At 36.1% G+C, this 19,258-nt stretch overlaps 3 protein-coding genes across 3 annotated transcripts in view; all 3 read left to right on the top strand.

The window, feature by feature from the left end:
* The first annotated feature begins 1,800 nt into the window (after positions 1–1,800).
* cunh5orf24 (chromosome unknown C5orf24 homolog) lies at positions 1,801–5,768 on the top strand. The gene is made up of 2 exons (XM_007541013.2): positions 1,801–2,289; positions 4,768–5,768. The coding sequence occupies exon 2, from the start codon at positions 4,773–4,775 to the stop codon at positions 5,424–5,426; it is 654 nt and encodes a 217-aa protein (XP_007541075.1). The 5' UTR covers positions 1,801–2,289; positions 4,768–4,772; the 3' UTR covers positions 5,427–5,768.
* A 4,835-nt stretch (positions 5,769–10,603) lies between these two features.
* Positions 10,604–15,440, top strand: txndc15 (thioredoxin domain containing 15). Its single transcript, XM_007541014.2, has 6 exons — positions 10,604–10,811; positions 11,467–11,774; positions 11,878–12,021; positions 12,757–12,920; positions 13,852–13,982; positions 14,994–15,440. The coding sequence occupies exons 1-6, from the start codon at positions 10,715–10,717 to the stop codon at positions 15,188–15,190; spliced, it is 1,041 nt and encodes a 346-aa protein (XP_007541076.1). The 5' UTR covers positions 10,604–10,714; the 3' UTR covers positions 15,191–15,440.
* Positions 15,441–16,041: 601 nt separating this feature from the next.
* The window catches only part of LOC103129816 (pterin-4-alpha-carbinolamine dehydratase 2), a 16,811-nt gene continuing 13,594 nt past the window's right edge, over positions 16,042–19,258 (top strand). Inside the window, exons 1-2 of the mRNA XM_007541015.2 lie at positions 16,042–16,251; positions 17,993–18,124. Coding sequence (XP_007541077.1) covers positions 16,150–16,251; positions 17,993–18,124 — 234 coding nt within the window. The 5' untranslated portion in view covers positions 16,042–16,149. The remainder of the gene's footprint in view (positions 16,252–17,992; positions 18,125–19,258) is intronic.

The following is a 19,258-nucleotide window of genomic DNA, read 5'->3' on the forward strand; positions in this document are numbered from 1 at the left end:
TAAGGAAGAAGAAATGTTAAATCTTTACTTTGCACAATATTTAATAACTAAAAGTTTTACATTTGGAAACATGCATGAATGTTTTAAAGTGATAAAGTGATAAGCTTGTTTGCGCTAATTCTTATTTGCTTTACTTTTCTCTTGAGTTTCAGGCCTTAAGGCCTTTCTAAGTCCTTAATTCTCAGAGAACTTTGATTTTGAGGTTTTTTTCTTGTAGTAAAGTGTTTCTGTTCTGTCTTTTAGGTGCGAGTGAACTGGCTGTGCAGAAAGCCAAAACGGAGATTACACGGCTAATAAAGGAAGAGCTCATCAGATTAGTATGTGTCGTTACAGATTAACTGTGTTTGGTTGACTATACATAAGTGACATTTGCTGTTTTAAATTCTTTAAAATGTGTAATTGTCTCATTTTTTCCTTTTTTCCTTTAGCAAAATTCCTACCAGCCAACAAGCAAAGGCCGCTACAAGGTGCTGTAGAGGAAGCGGCGAGGATAATCCGATGTCACGTTTATCTCTGCAGTTTCATCAAAGTGGATGATGAATATTTTAATCTGTGTTTTAATGTTTCATTGATTTAGTTTGTATTTCCCCGACTGTCCAGCCGTTTTTCTTACGCTCTCATTCCACATTTAACATTAAAGCAACACGTTTCTCCAGTGATCTGGTTAAAGTATGTTTTTATTTTTAATGGAAAACAAATTTAAGTCAAATTTGTTTGCAAATATTATGTTGATGCAAAGATAAAATATTTCTAGTTTTCTGGTTGCTGAAGAAATAAAGGCAATGTGCTCAGATATAGTTAATTATTCAGCAGCTCTTGGTCTTTATATTATTTATAAGCAGTGGGATCCAGATGTGTCTGCGGCGACCGAGCCGACTTGTTCTGCCGGTTCGTTTTAGTGAACAACTTCCTTTTAATCCTTTATCTGCATTTAATGTTGGAGTCATAATCAAATTTTACCCTCTCTCTGATTGGCTGCCATGCAACTAACTAACCAATGAAACTAAATCGCTCATCTTGCTCCGCCCACTCACTTTCACAGTTGAGAACAATTCATGACATAAAATATGTATTTAAATAATTCAGGATACTTTGAACATGCAGTGAACACAGGCTTAAAAATGCATTTATTCATGAAACAATTTAATATACATTTAAATAATGTATGCATATCAAATTTTATTTAAATAATCATGTCTACAAATATATTCTTAAATAATTTGTGTAAGTAATGATTTGTGGCAGTTTTGGGCTTTAAACTTGAAAAATAAATAATTCTGCACATCTGGATCTAATCTTTTTTTTTTTTTTACTATTAATAGCTCAAATTAGCAGAAATAAATGTTTGAAATATATTGTCCTGTCTAATAAATCAGCAGTGCTGCAAAAATTATCTTAAATGTTAGATATCAAACCAATTTTAATATCAAACATAATCAACCTGAACTCAGTTTTCAAATGATTCCCAGTAAGATTACAAATTGCTAATTTTACATCTTGTAGCCTACTTCATGTTGTCAGACAGGTTCTATCTCGATTTATTCGTTCAGGCATGCAGTAATAAATGATCATGGTTGAATGTAATCATGGTGATTGTATACTTTCACAACTGAAATCATTTTGAAACTGCTTCTTTAATGTGCTCTTTGATATTAAAACTTGTGTGATCAGAAACATGTAAGAGTGGAGTACATTTACGATGTTATTCACATTTATTGAACTGTTGGACGAAATTACAAACTTTTTGGAAGCTGAATCATTTTGGTGTGATGAGCCAAATGATGCGGATCTCCTAAAAAGGAACGGAATTCCCACCGTCACAGCGAGCGGCGTTTAGAAAGCATTACCACTCAGCTACTGATGTTTTCTCGACAGCATTGTTAAAAATGAAGCAAAACTTTCCCTTTTCATTCACCTGCGGCCGATAATCGCTCCTGTTTTTCGTGTCAAAGCGTCTCATGAGGCGGAAAGGCTGGAAACCTCAGCCGCTGTTCGGCTGCGCTGCGCATGCTCAGACTGCGCTCTCCATTCTTATTAATTTTTAATGGAAAATGGCTGCGTTTCTTATCCAAACCGCCGGAGCTGAGGAATAAAGGAACCGTTTCTTCGGCCTCGCTGCCGCTCACGTCGAACCGGTTCTATGTGTTTGACTTCACGCTGAGCCGAACCGAACCGAACCGAGCCGTGAGGTGGAAAAATAACAGGGGAGAAAATGGACCGACTCCCGCTTTGAGGGATGAAAGATCATTTTTCTCCTTAACCCTTCTGCTTGATCTACGAACAATCGAGGTACAGTAACCCCGAGAGTTTTAAGATTTTCTTACTTAAAATATCGTCACTTTTTTCGTGATGCTGCCATGTTTTCTGCTGGACCGCTATCCGGGCCAGAACCAGGCTGGAGGCAGCCGGAGTCACCGAGCGGTTTTTGTGTCTGGACGCAAAGATGCGGAATCCATGTGCGCGTATTTATTTGTGAATGGAAAACAGTAAAGATGGTGTATTTGATAGTAAACTCTACATCACTCTAACGTCATTATTGATGTGATTTAATCCCATCAGAGAATAAATGAAGATATTTAGAGAGTAAAATGTTAATTAACTTTATGTTTGTTGATTAATCTGCGCTTTTTGGTTTGGTCGGAGGGAAATCTGCACTTTTCTCGAGGTTCTGATGTTCGAGGAAAATTAGGTCACTGTTTTATTTAACAAAGAGATTTTAGGGGACAACCATACATACATACATACATACATACATATATATATTCCCTTTAACTTAAACATACCTTTCACCAAGAAATGTATATATTTAAGAAACTCGTGTAAGGAAAAGGAAGAACAAAATATATATACTTCTGCTTTTATTTTTAATTATGTCAGTTTTGGTCTTCCATAGGCCCTTCCCCCATTTAAAGCAAATGTAAATTTGAACGCCACATAAATTTAAATTATGTTCAATGTTATGTTCAAATCAATTAAAAGATGCTTTCTTCATCCAAAATTCAAATTATATTTCAGATCGTTCAAAAACTGTAAAAGGTTGTGGATGGTGATACTGTAGCAGTCAGTGTTGCAGTGAATCTGAAGAATCCTCTGACTGAAGACTGTTGCTTTATGTCAGTGTCAGACCAATAAACCTTCACACTGAAACTGGAAGATATGTTAATTATCCAAAATGAAACACAACCAAAACCATAAAGACAGTTTTTTGTTTCAAATTATATTAATAATCAGAATGGAAACTATTGATCTCATTTTAATTGAACATGTGATGATTTATTACTAAAAAGTTGAGTTTGTTGGTTTTAGAGTGTAATGGCCGCCGCCATAACTTTTCAGATTTGCATTTGTAAGAATTTCTACATTGTTTTGATTTGATAACTTTATTCTTTGTGGTTTATTTTGCCACTAAAATGTAGAGATTTTACCGTCTAAGAACTTAAACCATTATTTAGTTGGTTTACTAACATGAAAAATATGAAATTAATTTGAGGAAGTTTTTTCATTTTGCTTTTCTGCCAGAAAGTGAGATTATGTATTTTACGCTAATTTATAATTCCTAGTTACAGTTCCTGAATCATTTGAAAGTTTGTTGCAGTTTATTTTAACGTATGGTTCTAGACGGTTTGTTTCTTTGTTTTTCTCCTGCTCTGACTCAACCGGTCAAAGTTGTTTTTACAAACAAGCTGCTGAAGCTGTTGGTGGATTTAGGTTATCAAATAAATTTGTAATTCAATTCATTTGTGTCTGTGTTTACAAAAGGAAACATTTTAAGTCAATCTGTATCGATATCGGTCGGTACTAATCCTCAGATATCGTATCGAAAGGTAAAAAATGTGGATCAGTGAGAGGGATGCGTGTGGTCTGGTTTGTCCACAGTAGATGATATAATCCTATCTAATCTAATCCTATTTTAGATTATCTAACAGAAGAATTGCAGATTTATTTCAGTTTACTGAATAATTTTACTGAATTGATTAATTATTTTTGATTGTTTCAGTTGTTGAGGAATAAAATAGAAACAGTTTTATTAAAGTTCACATAGAAAGTGTGAAAAAAAATAAAAACAAGATAAACAATAAAAATATTATACTGTTCAAGATTATAACAGAAAATACTGTGCAGTTATTAGAAATAGAAATATTAGACTTGAACATAAAAACTATTACTAATATTGTATATCAGTGCAGAAAATCAGATGTTTAATAACAGCTGGAATGTTTTTGGGTCTTTAAATAATAACATCATATCATCGACATATAGACAAAAATTTTCTAGGTAGCAGATTTTGCTGGATGATAAATTTTCCCAGAAGTTATTGCCATAACAGATAAAATTGTTTAGAGACAATTTTCCAGTAAATAATGTTATTGGCATAATAAGAACAGATTATCAAAGATCAATAAATATTAAATTCTAATGACCATTTAACACTGGAACTGGAAGACATGTTAAATATACAAAATAAACAAAACTACAGAAACAAAATTAATTATGAAAACTCTGGAAAACAAAATTATCCTTCAAAAAAGGTTAAAACCAAAACACCAGACTGAAAACTTTTATCATTCAGTTTTTTTTTAGAAAAACAATAAATCATTCAAATGGAAATTGATTTTGTTTTAGTTTATCATGCGATTAATTGATTTTCTAAATTATTTTCCTAATCAGTCACAGTTATTCAGTCCGTCTCAAGCACTTTGCATGACATGGAGCCGTGAGTTCCTCGGCGTTTCCTCGCCAGTAACGACCCGTTACTCTGACCCCCAGCAAAGATGATGCGCCAGGTGACCACCAGCGACTTCTGCATGAGCAGCAGGCCGTCCTGCCTGGCGGAGGACGCTCACCACCCCGCCGCTCATTTCGACCTCTGCGCCTCGCAGCCCAGCAAGTTCTACCCGCCTCCGCCGCCGGCCTCCCTGCAGATGACGCTGGCGCCGATGGCCTTACCCGCCCAGAGCCACAAGCCGCTGGGGTGCCACAGACAGGACCTTCTGGGTGCTGACCCGCGCGCACCTGGAAAAATGCCTGGCCTGAAAGGCTCGGAGCAAACGCCCGGCGAGGCGAAGAAAAAGACCAAAGGTGCCGGGAAGTCGGGCCGGCGCGGCCGGCCGCTGGGCACCACCAAGCTGGCCGGGTACAGAACCAGCACCGGGCGGCCCCTCGGCACCACCAGGGCCGCGGGGTTCAAGACGAGCCCGGGGAGGCCGCTCGGCACCACGCGGGCCGCGGGGTACAAGGTCAGCCCCGGGCGGCCCCCCGGCAGCATCAAGGGCCTTTCCCGCCTCAACAAACTGGCTTACAGCAGCAGCTGCAGCGCGGCGGCGTTCCCCTACCCTCTACCGCACAAAGACGTCCTCTGTGAACCTTCCTGCAAAGACAAGGCGGCCGCCGAGGACCGGCTCTGCACCGTCTCCACCTCGCCCTGACCTGGCCGGGAACGCCGCTGCTTCCCGTTGGGGCTGGCTGCCATTTTGAATTGTGACACTTTTTAAAACAAATTCTTGTTGTCTTGCTGTCATTTGTGTGCCTGCCGCCTGATAAACCGCCGTTTGTTTCTAATGCTAATGGTGGAGATCTCCGACAGCGTCATGGGAACAGCAGGCCTGTCAGAGCAGCAGCTCCACTTTATATGTAGCATTTTAACATCATTTAAAATGGAAAATTAATTTCTCCATTATGTGCTTCAATTACAAATGTGTGCAAATTTCATGATTATGGTGTTTCCATCAAATAGGAAACATAATTAAATAAAATCTCACTTGAACAAGTTTTTTTCACTCATTAAGTCATTAAAAACCATCATCCTCCAACCACTTCCTGTCTTCTTCCTCTTCTTCGTGGTTTCTGGCAGTAGTAACATCCTGCTGTTGATCATGTGACCCAGGAGGAGAAACAAAGAAAACGTGACGTTACTAGAGTTTCGTTCTTGTTCTTATCATGAAAAGGTCAAATATAATTATGCCATCTCGTTTCCTTTCAGGTGTGTTCAGGCTTGTTGCTCTTGTTTATGTTCTCTTCCAGACATTGATAAATATGTTAGTAAGCCGTTTGCATGGAAAATAAAAACTGAGATCATTTTTCCCACTTGATAAACTTTATGCTCACAAACAACAGCGTCTCTCTCCCAGCCACGTTTCTGCCTGGATGATCTCAGTTTTTTTGTTGCTAAAGTTTTCACTTGATGCTTAAATCCTTTTAAAGTTATGTTTTTAAACCCCTCTGTTTATTCATTTTCTGAAATGTATTTACCCTGTAAGCTAATGTGAACGCAGAGTCCAAGCAGAAGAGAAGGAATGCTGGGATCTGTCTCTGCACCCAGAAAATGAATCTGTAAACAGTTTGGACTCTTAAACTCCATAACTCAGATGAACTCGGTTTATTTGGACTCTTCTGACCGAAACTCAAAATGTTGCTCCCAAAATATCTTTTTGTTATTTGCATGTCTTTGTCTGACGGCTCCCTCGGCCTGCAGGCTGACAAATACGACTGTTATCTGTCTTGTAATGTTTGCTTTTGTTATGAATACCAAACAAAAAAGTGTTTTCTCTTTCAGTGTTTCTCACAGGAATGTTGCAAAGATTTGGATAATTGTTCATCCTGCAGAATTCAATCTGTCCTTTTAAACTTAATTAGTTCATTTCTGTTTTCTTGGTGGAATTCTGCATTTTTAGAAATTCCTCAGTGGTTTTCCCAAACGATGGATCGTTCCACTTATGTTTCATTACAGACGCATTTTGTAGATTTTTTTTAAGGCAATACTTTTCTACACATTATCCACGTGTAATTATATCTCAATGTATGATAAACATTACCTCATTATTAATAACTGTAGATAAACAAGATGGTTTTTGAAATCAGAAAATATCTGAGGAGTAAATATGAATCCATGTTTCTTATTTGTTTGTTTCTGACTAATTGTTCCAACAAAGTATCAGCGAGTAGAAACATGACTATCACATTATGATTATATTATATAGAAAGATTCTTTCACCTTTCTGTCTGGGAGCCTAGTAATTATGTATTGGCATTTTAATTTTTACAAGATAAACTCTGGTTTGTTTGTTTTGTCAGTGTGACTTAAGCTCCAGCTTTATATGTATTTGTTTTATTTATTTTTGTGTGTTTCTAGTTTCATCATAAGCCTTGAAATCAAACTTTATGTAAAACTAATGTTTTTATGAAGCCCCATCCAGAAATATGGCCTAGTCCAAGTTTAGTTCAACTTCGTTAAGTTGCTCTTCTTGGAAACCATTTAAAATTGATCAATTTGGTGCAATAATTTACTGTATGCATTCTTTGCTTTTTACTTTTCTGGTCTTTTAACTCGTGTGCGTTTTATGAAATGTTTGGATTATCTGTGCAGTGTGAACAAATGTTCTGAAAAAGACTTTTTAACTCTTCTTTACCAAAGAACGCAGCATCTCAAAAGGTTCGATTCAACATTAAAATGTAAATAACAAACAATATCATTAACAAAACATGGGTGAAGTAAAACTTGTTGCATTAGATGCTAAAATGAAAAGGCTTTCATATCAGCTGCTTTATGTCTGATTTTTCTATTAATCTGTTATGCTGTGAAAGAAATAATCTCTCTGTATCACATTTTATCTGTTTAACAGATACACTTTGGTTTAAATCATTTTTTATTCAAAGTACGTGTCAGGAATGCTAGTTGTAGTCTTTATTGTTAAACTTATCATCTGTCTTTATATTTACATTTTGTCCTCTTGTCTTAATCTTCAGGCTAATTTCCTGAAGTTCTTCAGAAATGTGAAACTGAAAGATTTGTCCTGATTTCCTGAAAATGTTTAGAAATGTGAGGCTGTCCCTGTGAGGTTCATTTAATTTACCCAAAATCAGAAAACAGTTTACACCGCCACAGCTAGCTAAGGAAGCTAGCATGAGTTTGGTTTGAATAGCATTATTAAAAATAAATATAATTTGTGGTGAAACAAAACACAAAATAATAATGTACACTTTCTATCTAGATTTTAGGCAATTTAAATCTCTAAGGTTTTGTATGTGGATAATAAACACAGATTCCTTTTTGACACCAAACACTAAAAATCCAATTTCCTGATTTAAATCAGATTTTTTTTCTTTCAAACTGTCATGATGGCTTCAAAGGTATAAACTAAAATATTCTGACTGTGTTATTGTTAGATTTAATGTTTTCACTTTACAGTGAAGCTTGTGCTGGGTTAGCATAAAGTCCTGCTGCACCGCCACATTCACACATCGGCCCTGAAAAGGCATTTCTTTTTCCCAAGTAAAATGGTTAATTAGGAGGTTTTTTTACACTGACATGGCACGTTAATTTGAGAAAGAATCGTTAACAACAATTAAACTAAAATAATTTATGTTAAAATAATAAAACACTAAAGATTTCTCTGCTTTGTATTTCTGTGTATATTATCACAATTTCAAATTTCTAAAGATCTCAGATTTGTGTTTTATTTTTAACACTTTAATATTTAACCTCCATCAGATAAAAAAAAATAATTTCTGCTGTTTTAGTTTAATTTTTAACTAAATTGTTAAATGAGAGTTTTAGTCTTTACTTTTGTCATAAATATTGACTGTTTTTATATTAACTTTGTCTTTACAAGATTCTGTTAAAATAAGGCCAATGAGTCCATCCATACTGTAAAACTTACATATTTAATATTCTGGAATATTTTAAAGATCTGATGTTTTGTTTTTCCAAACAATATTATTATTATTATTTTTAAATAATTTATAGCTTCACATCCTGCTGGTTAGCAGGAGGAGCTAGCATTAGCATGATTTCATTAGCGCTAACAATTAAATGTAAATTTTCTGCCTTTACTGTGGCAGAAGGTTTTTATTAACGTAGAATTATCATTATTAACTCTCCATTAATAAGAGTTATCATTATTTGTGTTGTCTTTGTGACAATCTGATCATTAATCTGTTGTTGTGAAATTCTAAGAATAAAAGCTAACATTTATTTAGCTTAAAACTATGGAATAAATAATCCCAAGAACTGGTTCCAAGTTTCTATAAAAACTGCTGGTAAAAATGAGAATAGAGTGAAAATTTGATTCATATATTGTATCTTAATTATCTTCTGGGATTTAGATATTAAACTGAAGCTAATTTTTGTTAAAAAGATAGATGCTGGTATGAATTTAGAAAAACTTTACCTCATTGTGTCAGCTAATATTAGGCCTGAGATCCACTGTTTGTTTGAAAGGAGGAGAAAGAATACCTAAACAATTCTTGATTCTTATTATTTGAAGCAAGACATTGCAAACCAAGGATCCCAGTTATCAATAGTTTAATCTCTGTTACCGTTTTGTGTCTCTCCGCCTGCAGCTTTATCTCACGTTTGTGTTTTGGAGAAAATGTGAAGCCCAGTCATTCCTGTGTGATTGGCAAAGCTTGTAAAGCTTTGTACAGATTCTCATACTCTTCCTGCATGATTGTTGTGAAATGTTGAAAAGCTGTGTAATAAATAAAAAAACAACACTTCAGTCATTTTTTCTTTGTTTTTCTGACTGTTTTGCTTTTCTGACTGTAGTGTTTGTTGTTCAGTGTCTGAAAAGCCTTTTTTTCACAGTGTATGTCAATATAAAGACATTTATAGATGTTAACTCCTGTAGTAATATTTAAGTACTATGTAATGATATGATGGATTAACGTTAATGTCACTTCATTAACTATTAAGGTAAAAAATGAAATAAAAACATCTAAAATAGTTTAGATGTTTTAGCCAACATTTACCTGATTTTAAGTTGTTCTTTTGTTCATTTAAAAAATTTTAAAAAAACATTTTGTACATGTTTTTTGTACAAAAAAACAAGTATTCCTTCATTATAAATTCACTGGGAGTGGATGATTATCCTCAGTGGATTTATAAAGTTATACTTTGTTCTTGGAAGGTAATTTTTTATAGATCTGCTGCACAAAAACTTCCCACTTCCCTTTTACCTGAGTTTAAGTTAAGTTTTATTGTACATTTAAACCTTTTCATTCCTTCACAAAGAACATCATGTTCTTTTGCATCTAAAAGAAAAAAGAGCTTCCACTATATTGTTAAAGATTTTTCTTTAAAGCTTTTATGAAATTTAACCTTAAAACAATGGGTTTGATCATTTTATTTGCAGGCCTAATCGAAAAAAATGAAATTATTCTGGAAGTAATTTGAAAGCAATGAAAGAAGAAAAAGCTCTACTAAAGTAATCTGGAAGCACATGTTAGTTTTTGTTCCCCCATGAGCCCTAAAATATACTTTAGTCTGAATAAAAACATAAAAAGATCTCCTACACAACACAATACGTAATATCAGCAAATAAAACTAAAAAAAATAATAGAGGATTAAGGAGACGTTACATAATAATATAGAAATAATAACCGTAAGAATGATCATTATTGACAATATTCAAGAAAGTTAAGTTAAAATATAAAGTTAAAAAAAGTAAAAATTTATTTGTAAATGACAAAAATAAGATAAAATGTGCATCAACCTTAAATCTATGCAAAATATTGTTTAGAATTTCTTATTATTCATTCTTTACGTAATCAAACGTTGCATTAGCACCCCGGAAGTTATAATTTGCGGTGTATCTTTTATATAGTTCCGCCACAGTGCGAAATATTTGTTCCTAGGAAACAAATGCTGCTCTCACATCTCATCATAATGGCCTCATCATCACTTCTCTGACCGCCTGGTCGTCTTAGAAACTAAAATATGTCGCGGAAGTATCGTAAACCTTTTATAACGTTTGTTTTGTTATTCATTTTTCATAGTCCCGCCATGTTGAGTCTATCGGCTGAGACAGCAGAAGGTAGGACACTAACTGTCAATGTTGTGAAAATTAACCGACGATTATGCTAATAAGTATAACATTTATGTTAAGATTGTATATAGAAGCACTAATTAAAGGTTCTGTGTTGCTTATATTTGTGTTTAAGTCAATTTATCGTCTTGTAATGTGACGCCATTTTTCATTAATATCTTAAGCTGGCTAATTTAAACACATGTAAATGTGATAATATTTTTTCCCACTTAATAAAATAGGTAGTTGTTTGCCACAGATATAAAGATCTGTATTATATCTTCTTTATAGATTATAAATACAGTTTTACATTATATTTTTGACTCTTCTGTCAAGTAAGTTTTGGAATAAACAAGTTGGATAAAACATTTAAAAATTAACCCATATTTAATAGAAATCTGAAATGCACACTTGGTCAAGATTAAATAAAATAAAAACTAACAGAGGATAATGTATAGTGAAAAATGTTTATAAATATTAGTGGAGCATCAGTGTTGGCAAACCATATTTATTTTTTAAGTTAGTACTGCAGCTTTAACCTCTCCTCTCACAGAGAGGAGGGGTTTCGTAAGGGAACCCCTCCTCTCTGTGAGATTTGTGTTTGAACCTTCCTGACTGAACCACATTAGAAATGTTGAGTGAGATATCTTCTGTTTTTCTTCAGGAACTGATGAGTCTCCTCAGGTTGTTCTGTCAGAGGAGTCGGAGAATAAACCCAGCTTTGTTGAGTCGGAGGAGTTGGACTCTTTGCCCAGACGGCAGTTTAAGACGGCTGAAATCGCAGACGCGGTGATGGGGACTGAAACCCCGATCGATCCGTCTGACATCGAATCCCTGATTCCCAGGAACGTGAAGGACTTCCAGTCAGGCTTCTCTCCCCCCTGCGATGGGAACGGCGATCGGTGCGTCTCGCCTGCGCAGGCCGAAGACCTGGAGCTGCTGGAGGAACCGGAAGCAGAATCAATGCAGCAGGTTCTTCAGCTGGAGCTCAGAAACTGAAATACAAGCTGCTGTGAAATGACTGAAGGGCTGAAAACATCACCCAGAACCTTTACTTTTATTGTTTCACCTCCAGGTCACTCTGGAGATGGTCCCTGCAGAACTCCCAGCTGAAGAAACGAACACCACAGAGACAGCAAAGACGTATAAAGTGAACTGTGACAAGAGGAACGTCACAGGACTGGAGAGCTTCACCGTTCAGGTCCTCAACGCCTCACAGGTGCTTCTTCCTGTGAAATCTGTCACAATGCAAAAACACAAAACATCACTTTGGTCTAGTCTCTAGTGAAAATATCTATTTGAAATAAGACAAAACTAACTTACAAGTAACTTTTCAGCAAGAGCTTGTTTCAAGTCAGTTATTTTTTAATATTGATGAAAAAGGTCTAGATCCCCTGCCAGATGATTTCACTTATAACTTGGGAAACATATCTTGTTATAAATGAAATCATCTGTCTATGTAACAAAAACATTTTATTTTATCTTGCTGAAAGTTAGTTTTAAGTTAGTTTCGTCTAATTTAAAATGAACTAAGATATTTGCAGGAGAAACTAAACAAAAATACTTTGCAAAATTTGTGTTTTTTGCTGTCATTTTCAATTTCAACCTGGGACGTTTTAAAAATGTAATCCCCTCACTGGTAAGTCATGAATGAACTAATTTTCAGCAGCTGCACCCAGGTTGGAAACTGCTTTGGTTTCTAGTAATTAATCCAGGATAAATGGCTCCTGTCTGACAGACTGAATTAGGTGAAAAGGTCCTAAAGGTCCAGATGATCTAAAGAAACTCAAGGACACAAACAGTCAGATGGTCTTTAACTGTTAGGATGTTGTTGTTTAAACACCTCATTTATCTTACAGAGGCTGATCTGCTTGTTTTCTGTTCCAGCCAGTAAAACTTCAGAGGTTTTTACTGTAACTGAGCAGCAAAGTGAGGATTTGCTCCTTTCTTTCAGGACCTGATGGATTTTCTCAACGCCAACAGCACAGAGTGCTCTGTGGTTCTGTTCTTCACAGCCTGGTGTCAGTTCTCAGCCAAACTGGCGCCGCACTTCAACGCCCTGCCCCGCGTTTTTCCCAGCATGCATTTCCTGGCACTGGATGCCTCGCAGCACAGCAGGTGGATGTAACCTCTGTAGGGTGTGAATACGCCTCATTTCCTGCTGCGTCTCCGTTAAAAACACGATTCCTTTTAGTTTTATTCACTCTGTGGCTTAGTTTCCTTATGATTGTCGAGTTCAGTTTAAATAAACAGTTTGAGCCAAACTGCAAACTAGACATTTTCTTCACCACAGATGTAATAATGAGCAACTTGTTCAGCAGGAACCAGTTTGTCTCGTATGCAGAGTTGAGCTGAAAAACTTTATTTTTAGGAGTATTTTTACTACGCTGTACTTTTTACTTTTACTGAAGTAAAACTTCTGGATTTTCTTCCCACTGAATGAAAAACATGTTTTAACCAAAAACTCACCAGTCAGACTCACACCTGCAGTTTTTATTAGTTTCATATTTTTTATTGAAAGAAACTGATTTGGAAAATTTTTGTTTTGCCTAATTTTGTTCATTTTTGTTCCTTATATAAATTATTGACATTTTAGTTCTTAAAATACCAACATTTCCACTTAACTTTACATTTTTGTCCATCTGATGATGTAATTTTTAAATCTTAAATGATTGATAATTTGATCAGTTACTCGTTACTTCAGTAACTTTTTACCAAATACTTTTTTACTCTTACTTGAGTCATTTCTTGGACGGATACTTTTTACTTTTACTTGAATAGAAACATGTTGAATTGTTAATTTTGTACTACAACACTGTAGCTTGACTTCCAAACACTAATCAGTCAGCGGACGTCATTAATTAATCAATTGGAATTAATTTTAATCTAATGAAGCATAGATTGACAATTAATCGTAAGTCGATTATTTGCAAAGCTTTCTCTCTCAGTGCTGAAATTGATAAATTAGTAGTAATTAAATAAGGAACCATAAGTTGTGTTTATAGTTTCCATCTCTTGAACTTTTGTCCCGGTTGCGTTTGGCTGCCAGTCTCTCCACCAGGTTTGGGACGGTGGCCGTTCCCAACATCCTGCTGTTCCAGGGGGCCAAACCTATGGCTCGCTTCAACCACACGGACCGCACGCTGGAGATGCTCACCTCCTTCATCACCAACCAGACAGGTAGAGCCAGCAGGGGGTGACCGGTGTGTGTGTGTGTGTGTGATCTGGATATGGGTGCAGCTTTCAGCTCGGTGAACCGATCAGTCGGTCAGCTGCCTCTTGATCGGTTCTGATTGGCAATAAATTAATGTTTTCTCCTGTTAATTAAAAGCATAGGAAATAATATTTAAGTGATCACTTTATTTCTGGTCCATGAATTTTTCTGCTCAGTCGTTAATTTTTCATACATGATGATTGAATTGTTTTTTGCATTGTGGGTTTATTGTTTATCATTGTGTGCAGGACTTTTAGCTGCTTTAGAAATAAAATGTATTGAGTGATGAATAAATCAACAAACATGTTTTTGCACTTTTTTTTAGTTTGATAAAAAAAGATAATAGTTAGAAACATGTGCTTTGATGTTTACATTGGGATAGTCTTGTAATTTCTCCTTTTCCTGTTAAATTCAAACCTACTTGGAATTTCAGAGAACTTTCTGCTCATTTTTCTTCTGTGAACATCGTTTAACTGGGGCTCCAACCCTCTGGGACTTTAGTCAAACCTCCAGGTTTTTAGTTGAAACGCCGTCAACTGGGACTCTAAACCCCGTAGGACTTTAGTTCAACGTCATTTAACAAGGATTCTCACACCCCTAGACATAGATTCGTTTTCCAGGGGGTTTACATAGACGGGGTGAAAGAGAAATTAAAAGAAGTTAATAACTAGATGAAAAGTAAAGATAAAAACATTAAAAACATCAAAGACATCAAAACCCGCACTCTAACCCTAATTTAGCCATCAAAAATTTTACATCAAACATTTCTGACAGAAGCAATTATGTAAATATCTAATGAATTTTATTGCTTAAGGTCAATGTCTAAGCAAATGTTGTGAAGTTTAAATCATTGATTATAGTCTATAATCGTCAGCTGGCTCCCAGGGGAAGGCTGGTGTTTCTGAGGACTTTTCAGACGTGTAAAGAAATAAAATTTAGATAAACTAAGAGGTTAAAGCAGAATGTTTTGGTTTCAGGGTTTGAAGCGGGCCCCAACAGAGACGTGACAGAGGGAGACCGGAAGGGGCCCCTGTCCAGCATCCCGGTGAGAGGCATCGACTGGCTGCTCGTCTTCTCCATCCTCTTCATCACGGCCTTCATCGTCTACGCCATCCTGCGGGCGGACAGCCTGCGCTGGCTCATACCGGGACAGGAGCACGAACACCAGGACTGAAAACACAATAATCACACTGCAAAGTTTTTCATTCAAAAATGTTTTAGATTCAAATAAAATATGCGAAATGTTGTGGTTTATGTTTTAAAAATTGGTAATATTTCATAGCTTTTTGAGTTGGTTTCCCCTCAGTGGTGGGCAATAATCTTAGAGTTCAAAGTTCAAATCACATAAAGCAAATGTGACGCGTGTAGCATGTTAGTCACACCTCAATTTCTTTACAAACAAAAAATAAAGCAGAAATATTTTACATGATTGCCTTCTTACGTATTCAAGAAAGAAACTCCATTTTATAAGAATAATTTCATAACAAGTCATGATTTAAGCAACAAAACGGACCAGAAATTAACTTAATATGCTTTTATTGTTTTCTGATCTGGATAAACTATGAAAAAAACAAAACTATACTGATATTTCTAACCTCCCTTACATCCTTCTAATTTCCTGGCAGTTTTGTTGCTAAAATGGGTTACTAATACGCCTAGAAAATAAAATACACTTTATTGATCCCCTAGAAAATTACTTATTGCTTAATTTTTGAGAAGCTACTCCCATCCAAAATATTATTAGTAAATATAGTATATATTATATATAGTAATACAACAACACAAGTGTGAAATAAGTAAGTTAAATATGAATAAATAAATTGACTCAAGTGTAAATAAGTAAAATTATTTGGTGACCATTAGTTGTGCCCCCTGTGAGAGTGAATGTTAAAGGTTAGATGTAAAAGAAAAAAAAGTCAATGAAATGTTTCTATTGCTATACACAAATTATTTTAATAACTACGTGTATACATTTATTTTTTATTTTTTTACTAGTTTTTGTGTAGGCTGACTCCTTTCGGGTGATTTTGATCAGGCAGTGAGGTGAACAGCTACGTTGAACGTGAGTCAGGACCTCGGAGGACGCACGTTTGCGTAGAACAGGTTGTAAAGGGTAAATAAAGTGAAACAGACATGTTTGCGTTAACGTTCATCCTGAGGACGAGCAGCTTTCGGTCCTGCAGTCGGTTGAACTGCCTAAGGAAACCTCCGCTCCACAGAAACTACTCTAAAATGGTGAGAGCAACAGCCGCGCTTTTCTGTTAGCATTCATGTTAATTAGCGTCTTTAAAAGACGAGCGGGACGCCAGAGTTGTTTTCCCGACGGTGTTTCTTCATGGGGGAAAGTTTGTAGAAGCGGCGGCGTATGTCGCTTTTAGTTTGTGTCATGACGAAAAACACACATCCGTTTAATTACGCTAAATGTATTTTGTTACTTTCTGTCATGTTAGTGCTATGTTAACATTTATTTAAAATCTCTCCGGGCTTCTGTTAATTTTATAATATCGCGCAAGAGTTTGGGAATAAGGAACTAAAAACAATTTAAGAAACTTGGAGCGCGCTGAAAAAGACATTTAAAATCACAATGTTAGGAGTTTATTACAATAAAATACAGAGAAACATGCACGACAAAGTAAAGGCACCGTGAAATAGTAGCTCAGATTTTGTTAGGAAATGTGACTAGCAGCATTGACGGAAACTCCTCCACCTGCTGGAGACTAAACAAACTGCACCCAGGTGTCCACAAAATAAAACACGAATGGATTCAAAGAGGACAACAATATTACAATACATTTAAACTAATAACTGACACATTAAAAACTAATCCATCGTTTAGGTATCTAATAACATCTCCTGATGCAGCAGCTTCCAATTTAACGAAGGTGACTCACTGTTGATCATAAATCTGTACACTTGCCTTAATTAATTTAAAGAATTACATTATCTTCTGTATCTAAAGATGCACATATACTGTAGAAAACTGCTATTGCTTTCTCTTATAATGAAGAAATCAGATTATTGTAATCTGATAATCTGACTAACATTAGGCTGCACAGTGGTGCAGTTGGTAGAGCTGTTGCCTTGCAGCAAGAAGGTTCTGGGTTTGATTCCCAGCCTGAGGTCTTTCTGCATGGAGCTTGCATGTTCTCCCTGTGCAGAGTGGGTTCTCTCCGGGTACTCTGGCTTCCTCCCACAGTCCAAAAGCATGAATGTCAGGTTAATTGGTCTCTCTAAATCCTCCCTAGGTGTGAGTGTGTGTGTGGTTGTCTGTCTCTGTGTTGCCCTGCGACAGACTGGCGACCTGGACAGGTGACCCCGCCTCTCGCCCAGAACGTTAGCTGGAGAAGCAGCCTGACCCCACTAAGGGACAAGGTGGTAGAAAATGGATGGTTAAGGTTGAATCCAATTCTTTGCTATTTATTTTTGTTTTAGTTTAGTGAGCAAATTATTAAATTTGCACCAGTACATTTGCTAGATCCTGTTTTATTATGATCCTAATAGCCAGATTGGTTTAAATATATGCTACTGATACAAAAATATAAAAAATAAATATTATTTAGACAAGTAATTTTCAATGAGTCCTGTAAATTTACCCTTTTATTGCAGTAATTTTAACCAAAACAGCATATATGTTATGTTTTATTTACAGAATAACTTAATAGTAGCTAGAGCACTAGGAGTCTCAAATAATATCGCAAATAATACAGATATTATTTGTGCAAACATTTTCTCATCACAAAAGCCTAAACAATATATCTTAACATGAAAAAAATGTCTAAAAATAACTTTTTTTTGTTTGGAAAAGCAGAGTAAACTGCAGAGGAAATCCCACAATGAGCAGCGTCACCCTGACGGCTGCCATGAGGCTGTTGCTGCTCTGCAGTTATAAATCTGAAGGAAATCCAGTAAAACTGAGCCTGAACTCGGTGGTAGAAATGTTTGATTTTAATAACTTGGAGCGGCTTGTTGTGTCCAGTCGTCAGACTCTCATTGGCTGAGCCCTGCAGACCGGGACCAGCTGGTGATGGAGCTCCGGGCGACGGGCTGGATGGAGGTGGAGGACCGCGACGCCATCTTCAAGGAGCTGCACTTTAAAACTTTTAATCAGGTCTGTGGCTTTATGCTTGTTTTCATATTGCCTCTTCTGAGGAATGTTTTTTTCATGTTTATTAGGTATTTTGAACATTTATACAGAAAGGAAGGAAAAAAAGAAACGAACAATCAGAGGACAAAACTTATACATCTCTGATGTAGAGAACAAAAAAAACAGGAGGCAAGTACATAAATTACAGCAGTTATTTGAGAAAAGTAACCAAATTATACATAAACTTAAATGTATACATCATTCGGGTTCACATTACTGATCTTTTAATTTTGAGATTTTGAAGTATTCGAGCAGATATTCCCATCTTTTTTAAAAGCATAGAGTTTCCCATTCAGACAGTATCTCATTCTTTCTAATACAATAACTTCAGAAATGAAGTTTCTCCATAGCTGGATCAAAGGGGCGGCACAACCAACCCATTTAAGCATCTTCGACTTTCTGGCCAACATCGATAGGAACTGTGACTGGATATGAACCCAAGGAGACGCAGCACTGAACCAAACAAGTGTTTGTCCTGGAGCAGAGCCAACGTCTCGACATACTGCTCACCAGAAAGCCTCAATAATTCTAGTCCCTTTACATCTGGGGAACTTCCTGGTGTGTACTTGCTAGATATATATATGGAGATATGCATACAATGTGTAAAATATTATATTGCATGTCTTTATATCAGTTACATACTGAGATTCTGCAAGGCAGAGTCAGAATGTCTTCCCATGCTTCTGAATAAATTGTGCTTTTCAGAGTTATGGTCCAGGATGAGCTTATCTTCCCTTAGGGCTTGTAATTCCCGAGGAATGTTTTTGAGTTTTTTAGTAAAATGTTGAGTCGGAGGGCTGCAAACTCAAAAATCTGACATTTTTCTACTCAGTTAATGCACCATCACAGCAACACTCACCGAGTACAGATGCCGACTATATAAACTGTGAGGGATTGTTTTTAATGAAATTTATCTTATTTGGTAGGAACAATGCATTCATGTGCCAAAATTAGCCAATGACTAACTTAATAACTTAAGTTTTGTCAAGAAAAACAAAAACTAGTATACTATAACGCAGTTATCATAGGTAAAAAGTAAAATTATTAAAGGTTAAAACTAGAGATGTGCCGATCAGGTTTTTTCCTCCTGATACCCAT

Source organism: Poecilia formosa, unplaced genomic scaffold (assembly GCF_000485575.1).
Source record: "Poecilia formosa unplaced genomic scaffold, Poecilia_formosa-5.1.2 Scaffold581, whole genome shotgun sequence".
Classification (NCBI taxonomy): Eukaryota; Metazoa; Chordata; class Actinopteri; order Cyprinodontiformes; family Poeciliidae; genus Poecilia; species Poecilia formosa.

Coding starts and splice junctions, on each gene's coding strand:
- cunh5orf24 (XM_007541013.2), top strand. CDS start 4,773: ATGATGCGCCAGGTGACCACCAGCGACTTCTGCATGAGCAGCAGGCCG.
- txndc15 (XM_007541014.2), top strand. CDS start 10,715: ATGTCGCGGAAGTATCGTAAACCTTTTATAACGTTTGTTTTGTTATTC. Junction 10,812..11,466: donor ATCGGCTGAGACAGCAGAAG/GTAGGACACTAA, acceptor GTTTTTCTTCAG/GAACTGATGAGTCTCCTCAG. Junction 11,775..11,877: donor AAGCAGAATCAATGCAGCAG/GTTCTTCAGCTG, acceptor TTTCACCTCCAG/GTCACTCTGGAGATGGTCCC.